Source organism: Monopterus albus, unplaced genomic scaffold (genome assembly GCF_001952655.1).
Source record: "Monopterus albus unplaced genomic scaffold, M_albus_1.0 scaffold337.1, whole genome shotgun sequence".
NCBI lineage: Eukaryota > Metazoa > Chordata > Actinopteri > Synbranchiformes > Synbranchidae > Monopterus > Monopterus albus.
The window spans coordinates 152,549-161,242 of record NW_018128217.1 but is presented as its reverse complement, the minus strand read 5'-3'; the positions used below and the strand labels follow the sequence as shown (position 1 = coordinate 161,242).

General features: G+C 41.3%; 1 protein-coding gene across 2 annotated transcripts in view; it reads right to left on the bottom strand.

The window, feature by feature from the left end:
* rab28 (RAB28, member RAS oncogene family) overlaps positions 1 to 8,694 on the bottom strand; it is a 28,944-nt gene that overhangs the window by 15,916 nt on the left and 4,334 nt on the right. For both annotated transcript variants that reach the window (XM_020624771.1, XM_020624770.1), the window contains exons 2-4: positions 7,466 to 7,562; positions 4,815 to 4,903; positions 2,694 to 2,823 (exon numbers count right to left, since the gene is read on the bottom strand). In XM_020624771.1, coding sequence (XP_020480427.1) covers positions 2,694 to 2,823; positions 4,815 to 4,903; positions 7,466 to 7,562 — 316 coding nt within the window. The remainder of the gene's footprint in view (positions 1 to 2,693; positions 2,824 to 4,814; positions 4,904 to 7,465; positions 7,563 to 8,694) is intronic.

The window sequence follows — 8,694 nt, the reverse complement described above, 5'->3', positions numbered from 1 at the left end:
GGGGCAGGTAAGACATAATTGAGTGCACAGATTCTCTTCATGCAGGGAACTTAACTCCCAGCAGAAGGGAGCGTTTTCCCATGGCAGGACTGAGTGGATCGCCAGTGAACAGTACTAGATCCTCTGAGCAAAAAGCCTTGAGTGATGAGGAGGGGTTAAGAGAACTGAACCCATTTAAGTCACCCAAATAAGGGCTGTACAAGTCCATGATGGATGCTCTGGAGTTCCTGAGGGAGAGAGCACTAGCAATGGGAAGGGTGATGGGTGGGGAGTGAGCAGGGGTCCTGCGATCCCCACTTAATAAAAACAAATTTGTTTGATAAACAACACAGTCTACAAAGAAATATGTGCACTAATTTTGAACAGTAGTGCAGGTCATTTTAAAATAGTGACGGCCCCATTTAATATGTTTAAGTTGGTAAAAACAATAAATGCAAAATTTGGACTAGGACTTTTAACAGTCCACTAAAATAAAATGATAGTATGGCCTGTTTTCTATACTACCTATTTTTTTTATGTCTTGAGACAACCATACGGTGTTACACTGGGCTGCACTGCAATAAACAGTTATAGTATGTTTAGACAGACCAAGAGCTTAGCATTCTTCCATTACCCATGTATTCCCAGAAACTCTGTGTGTGTTGCTTTACTTACTGTAAGTGCATGTTTCTGTGCACATCTACTAGTGTCTGTGTGTGCAAGCAGTTGCATAAATAATTGTACATATGTGTGCCCTCAGTAAAACATTTCACTGGCTTCCTCTCTGAATTGTTACAAGCGGTGCCATTATTTAACACAAGGCTCAGGTAGCATGTAGAGGGCACGGGGGTGCAGCTTACTGGTGCTTAACAAGCACACTTAACCCCAGTCGGCCGTGCTAAGCCAAAGAATGGAAAAGTTGTTCCCCAGTAGTGACATGGCAAGGAGGGCAGTGAGACGAGGGTACGAGAGGAGAGGACAGCATCCTTAATGAACCAGTCTGGCCCGTAGGCTCAGTTACTGTTTAGTGGGTAAAGAAGACAGTGTTCAAACTGAACTAGACGGTGAACACTGGGTCATTCAGGAAAACCTAAGCTCAATGTATAAAGTAGCACATGTACTGTTAAAAAGCCATGGAGATTCACATTTGATGATGGTCTCTATGTTGACTCTATATGTTAAAAAGAACATTTTATAATAGTGTAACAGGTCTTTTAGTACAAGGGGATGTGTATGACTATCTGTTCTAACCTAAATGTACGTGCCATCTACAGCCAGTGTTCACCTTAAGCTTATCTAAGTGGAGATGCTAAAAAATTCAGAGTGGTGAAACACCACAGTCTCCCCAAAGACAAGCCCTCACAGAGGCATAAATCTGTAGTGTTTTTATAAGCTCCTTGTTATGTCTGTACTTCTATTTCGGTTGTCACAAATACGTTGCCTCAGACAGTCCAACATCATGGGAACCATTACAAAGAAATCTAAACGCTGCTCCCAAAAGAATGCTGTGTATTCACATGCTCCACTTGTTGTTCATGTGTGCCAAGTATTCAGAATGGAGAAAAGACTAAATTGCTACAACACTTAAAAAAGTTAGGGAGGGGAAATGAAAAAAGTAAAACAAAAATGTAGGCATAGATATTTCCAGCTAGATACCTAGACTAACATTTTTCAGGCTCCCTGAAAAAAAGGAGTCCATGGGAGGGTGCAGAGATTAATAAAGTCTTGCAAGGTAATTGATTGCTCCTAGTGGGGTGATCTGTGTGGGATTCTGTTTTTTTTTTCCACCCTGTAGGAACAGAAATGACACACATGGGCCATTCCAGGTTGATAGAGCCATAAAGGGGAAAATTACTGAGCAAGTGTGGGGGTGAGGGGCTCGACAGTAGGATGTACACTACTTAAATATTAGAGCACCCACACTCCCAAAACCTAGCCTAAATATACAGGCGCCCACCGTTAAAGCCGAGGCATTAGGAGATGCAACGGATGTGAAAACAAAGAGAATCTGCGGTAGACAGGCGAATTAAACCGTGACCTATGGTCCCCGTTGAGTAACATTAGTGAGAGCTTCCTGTGTGCAGGCACCACTTTGTTGACCGTTCATCATCACCCGGGAAGATGGGCAGTCACCATTACACACACACACTAACGCCTCACTTTACAATAACACTGCGGCAGCCACATCTGTCAAAAGAATGTTTAAAAAGAGTCATCATATTACTCTTTATTTTAGAGATGGGTGGATGGGTGCAGGCTGATAGGAAGAGAGCCGTCTGGTTAACATCCAATTCCTCTCCTTAACCAGCGACTCAGGACAGGAGCCCAGGCTCGGACTGAGGGGGTCAGATGGGTACTGACTGGGAGTGAGGGGGCACAGATAAGCAGTGCCCTAGATCTGTTGGCCCAAGGATTTTAAATCACTTCCCTTAAGTCACTCCCCAGAGTTCACAAACATCAGCATTCCCATCGCCCCAAAACACACATCAACTGGCTTATCACACTCATCAGTTATCTGGTGCTCTAACAAACACATATGCTGCCATCAAACACTCACACACTCCTTCACACACAAAGAGGCACATACGGTGAAAAATGGGGCAGGGTGAAATGAATAGAGGGAAACTCTCTTCATTTGCTGCTACTTAGTAGAAATTAAAATAAAGCTGTAATGTTTCTTTTATGTGTTGCCATACAGTATGTATAATACTCACTTTTGTTTCCAACCAGGAAGACAACAGGGTGGATATCAGATTCTTCATTGGCCTTCTTCACCATGCAAAACCAATCCTCTAGATTCTCAAAGCTCTGGTAGTTGGTGATGTCATACACCAGGAGAACCCCCTGCATTGGAAAAAGGCAGAGGAGGAACGACATTAATCTCACCATGCTCTCATTTGAGCACCTCACATTTACATCCATCCACTGGGAAACAATGGACGTGAGTAATGATCCTAATTTCCTACTCGTTCACCTCATATTCATATTAACATAAGCGACCTTGAGTGAGCGTGGGAACAGTAGATGGCAGTGCTCCTCTTCTTAGAATAGGGGACAGACCGACTCACTCACTCACTCACACATATAATCTGAGTCAGGTTTAGTACTGTTATGTTCTAAGTCAATTCACATGTGCTTTACACATTTAAATTCCCAGTTTCGAAAGCACGCTCCAAAGTCAGTGCAGAATAGAACAGAGGTCAGGTTTGGTTATCTGCTGTCTGAGCTAATGAATGAAGGCTGTCTGCCTAGAGATATTTTCCTCCTCCCTACATAATCTTTACCACTGTATGCACTACAGAAAGAGTCATGCAACAGCAACCAGAGCCATGTTTGAACAAACACTCAGACCTGGTGGAGGTGTTTGCATGAACACATAAATTAATCTAAGCATAAACACACATACAAGAGCTGCTGGCATAATTCAAGACAAATAATCTCATAGCTAAACTATCACCTATCACTAGTTCAGCGGCTGGTTTTCTAAAGCCAAAATGAACATGAACTAAGGTAAATGTCTCTACTTTTCCTGCGTGATGCAACATGACTGAAGGGGTGTCTGTTGCTTTTTGTTCAGCAGACGCACACTGTCACAACACTCGAGGTCGGTGACGATAACTTACTACTGTGAGTCTCTCTGAAACAGCCGTGATTGATTACAGTATGCACAGAGGTGAACAATGGGTGTTAAAATTTGATACAGTGTGTAAAGAGAAACGAGACGAGAGAAGCAAAGTGCCACACTGCGATGCCAAGTGTAGCGGTGTGGCAGTCAGTTACGACATTTTGTTTGTGAAGGAGAGAGGCAGGCAGGAGTAATGTACACATTACAGGCACAGAAAATGTCCCACTACTTTTAAAGCAGATTCATAGGTAGGTAGGTAGGTAGGACTTTATTGATCCCACAGTGGGGAAATTCCTGTATGTATATCTCATATTCCATAGAACAGAGAAAGACCCTCCAACTAATGTTTGTCTGGCTTTTACTGACAAATATGGCAAAAGTGTACTTGCATATACAGTAGCTGGTATATGGTGACTAGTGCCCAAATGTTAGGTGTTGTACTGCACAGTGAATGTCCAATTAGACAAACCACGTTTTTTAAGTAAGCTTCTTCAAAACAATATGTATTCTGGATGTAACAGTTAGTATTCATCTACAGCTGCATGGACGCTGATGTTACTGGTACATTACACTCTGGTACATTAAACTAAATGATAATGTGAGAGTAAATAGCTCATTTATTAACCTATTTTCCCCTCAGCCTTTTCATCTATAAGCCAAGTGTTATCAAACACTCGACATTACTTAGCCTGAACTTTAAGTAATTTGTGTCGCATTTTTTAATGGATCTAAATTTGCATACATTTACAAATTAGGAGTAAAGTGTTTTTAAGAATGTAGTTTGGCCACAGTATACAGTTTTATCAACATTTGTTCAGTTTGACACAAACCAGCAAACTCCGTAAAAAGTAGAGATACGCTGATCTTTAAAGCTCGATTGACCTGCTGTGCTCACTATGAATCCAAATGACAGTTTATTATGATTTGGCTCCAGAGGGAGGGAGTGGCAGGCTCTGAATGAAGCAGCTGAGACTGTAATAATAAGCCCGACTAGTGTCCTCAGTACAGGACTATTAGGGAATTGCATTCGTCCTGTTTTGTTTTCACCATAGTGACAATCGTGTAACATTTGCTTTGTACATTTACAGATCCCCTGTCCTTCCTGAGGCTGAGTCAGACACAATCATTGTTTTGCTTCATGTAGGAGGAGTAAAAGGAGGAAGCTGTAGTGCAAACCAGAGATGCATTTAGAGTGAATTTGTCAACTTACATGAGCTCCATACACATATTTATCCAGCATTTTTCCTCCTAATGTTTGGCCCCCAATGTCCCACACCTGTAGAGTCACATTCAAATTTCCTACAGAGTAGAAGAAATAAATACCATCAATGTCACAAAGGGCTGATAGTTAAATGACAATGTGCAAATCACCTCTGATAAATGGAGCACAGATGTTTCAGACTTTAGACTTGTGATTTCTCTGATAATCAATTAAATAAAAATAATCAAAATGAGCACTGCCATTCTAAGTTTCCATTCTGGATGTTTTTGTTCATTTTAATCATTAACTTGTTTGCTTTAGCAAAGCTCATAATCCTGAGGAAATAATGATTCAGCTGTAACTGGATCCTGTCTTTTGGGTGAGGAAATTCTACAATAAAAGTTGGCGTTGTTGATATACTTAATTGAAACAATAAGCCATTAATCTTTCATGTTACGTGGTCTTGCATGGCAGGTCACCCACACCTCACATCCAAGAATATCCAGCCCAGAGACTGAGGGGGGGGTGAATAGGTACACTTACCCTCTAATTTAAACATTCTCAATTCCCTGAAAGTTAAGAAAAAGACTTCTTATTAGCCTGTGCCATATTCTGCCAAGTTAGGAGAGTGAGGAGAATTATGTGCTGTTAAGGAAAATAGCAATAATTAAACACAAAATAAGAGGAAAAGAAGACTCTTGTCCCTGTGCCTGTGGAAAGAGAAAGAAAGAGTGAATGAGAGGGGGAGAAAGACGGGCACAAAAACCAAATCCAAATAAATATTTTCTTCCTCTGGAAAATGAAAAGGGGTGGTTGGAAAAAAAACTCAAAAAAGAGGAGGAGGGAGGACCAGACAGCGAGGAGTTTATGTTGGTGTGATGAGGGCCCTGCGTTGGGCTGGAGCGGCGATGGCGTGCAGAGCGTACATTGTGGACATGGCTGGACGACTCAACCCCTTCACAAGTCCCCTTTTTTAAGCAAGGGAAGGAAACACTGAGGTTCACGTCACTACATCTAGACTATACAGTGTCAATGCAAAGCTACATTGTGGAGTGCAATGAATAACGGTTCCTCGGTGTCATAAAGAGCCATCCCCACCCATCCACACTGCTCAGACACCAGCTTTATTTATGTTTCATAGATTCACGCTGACTCAACAGCATGGACATTCTTCTGCTTAGGGTCTGTGAGAAGGAGAGACGGCGTTTGTGAGACAAACCAAGGCGTATGATGATCGTCCTCCTGGTGTCAGGTCGGCGCAGATTACGAAAGTTAGAGTTTGACAGAATTTATCAAGTAAATTTCACCTATAGTCTGTTCCCTTCACTGCCTGGACCTCATTGGTTTGGCACTGACATCTGGAAGAGGCATTGTTATAAAAAGCACACACACAGGAGGCTGTTGTGTGCCAGTCGGCCTCGCCTCACCTCTCCCTGTGTTGGAAAATCTACATTAAGTTTGACAAGCTGGGCCTTCATGGTGAGAGGGGCCAGTGTTGACTATAGGCTATTCTCCCCTTGCTGCAAGAGACCCTTTACAGCCCCACAGTGACCCAGAGAGCCATACAACCTCTCCAGTATAAGGCAGGGTGGGTCCAGGCAGGGTCCTAATGAAATTGGGAACGCCGAGCTCACATAGCCACCCTCCTCTTCATCAGCTCATCAACACCCAATTCCTCAAAAAAATTGACCATTTTACAAGCCTGGTGTTGAACCCAGTGTTGGTGCTGCGCCACTGGTACAGACATATGAACATTATATTTAAACAAAGCTTACGGTTTAACACTCGAGATCAGTGATTATTTCAGGAAAGAAAAGTCAAACGGTTAATAGCAATCATTCACGTTTGCACTTAGCAGAATTCTGGACCTCAGACCTTGGCAGAGTTTAAGAAATACTAGTTAAAATACTGAAAATCCCCATTTCACATGGTAGGAAGTAAAAATGGAGTGCTTTCATCTAAATATAGTACGAGTCAAACATTTATTTTACAGATCTAAGGGGGATACAGAGTGTGGCTTTATTTCTGTGGATTCATTATAAAAAAAATAAGGGCATGAATGTTTTATGTGGTGCAGGATGCAGATCAGTTTAACCTGGGGATCGGTGATATGGATATAAAATGTTTAATGTATTTACTCTGTACTGTGCCCACAGGATTATGAGCAGGGCTCACCCGTTTGGACATAAACTGTCCAACGGCCTTGTGAAGTAAAAAAGAAAAAAGAATTTTAAAAAGCATGCTATTCGCTCCGAAGAGAAGAGCTTTCAGAGTGAATAAAGCTGAGAAGTGGCAGACGCGCTACAATGAGGAGCTACCAGAAAAGCGACATTCAGCTCCTGGGTTGACCTGAGAAATAAATTCTCCCTGGAAAAATGGAAAACAAGAAAATTTCAGACGTAGAAATATTACAGGAAGTGGAACAACAGGCTTCTTTGTGAAACTTTCAATTAATATAATGGGTCTATTTTACATAGATAATGTTAAATGCACACAAAACACAGTAATAGTTGAGCCAGTATAATCTTGCCAAATACATATCCCAAGTATTTCATTGAAACAACAAGTCTGCAGTCTGCCACTAAGTGCTTGCGCAACACGCGTGTCCACGCTCTCTCCGAACAAGCGAGTACTCCCAAAAGATTATGAAAGTGTCTCACCTGGAAGGGTTATTCTCTTTAGAAAGAAATCCAGACCGAGGGTTTGTTTGTACTGCTTCCCAAAAGCCTCCTGTGCAAACCTGGTGGCGAGTGATGTCTGAAACAGAGAGACAAACGAAGAGACACGGTCGATGAGTGCCAGAACATCTCTGCAGAAATCAACAGGACTAAAAATATGTCATTTAGAGTAGTTAAGTGTTTTTAAAGAAAATGCTTTTAGGAGAAAGGAGAAACCTTGATTCAGTTCATAGTATTTTCCTATGAAACAATAGTCGCATGCGAGTATATGTATACCATAAAAAACAAGTGAAAATCACAGCATGGCCCAGGGAAAATGCAGGATTCAGCAAAATTCCTTCCAGATAAAATATACAGCATATTAAACAACTTCCTAAAACAGTGCTATTTTGATGAACAGAAAAACTGATTTCATTCACACTGGCAAATATCACACTTAAGCCTTTTACCATATTTAATTTTCTAATATAAAAAAAAAAATACAAGGGTATAATTTATCATTTGACAACAGTTCTATGTTCTTTTCCACAATAGCATACAGCCATAATTTATAGGCGATGTAACCTTGACGTATGCTCTGCAGAGCATAAATTTTATTACACATCCATTTTAAGCACCTTCAAAAACTTTGAGATTGACTGGAGGGTGCGTTGATGTAATTGTCTGCCTCATTTGCCGTCTCACTACTCAGTCTTGTGACAGTGAAAATCAACGCACATTACAAAAACAGGTGTCAGGGTATGTGTCATGTCTCCAGACTGCAGACCTAATAATTGCCACAAATTATAAAACTTCCATCAGTGTCACTGCCGTGTTTGAGGAGGAAAAAAAATAGCATGTTAGGGGCTCTCCTGAAATCCATGGGAACTCGTAGCGCAGGTTTGACATGCCAAGTTTAATTCATTTTGATAGATGAGGATAAGGGGAAAAATGAAGTGAATGTGCAATAGCTATCTTTAGTGCAGTGTGCTTACATAAACACAACAGAGAAGTGAAGCTGTGGGATTCCCTAAGTGTTCCTGTGGCAGTAAATGCATTTTAATCTGGTACTTGACAATCACTGAGGGTTAGAGATTTTAAGACTAAATTCATTCTTTCAGTGTATTAAGCTTTCACTTATCTACCTCTACTCATGCTCAAGGTTTTGGTTTAGGCAACGTAATGATGCAAATAAGACTGGATTTCTTTCAAACTACACTAGGGAAAACACA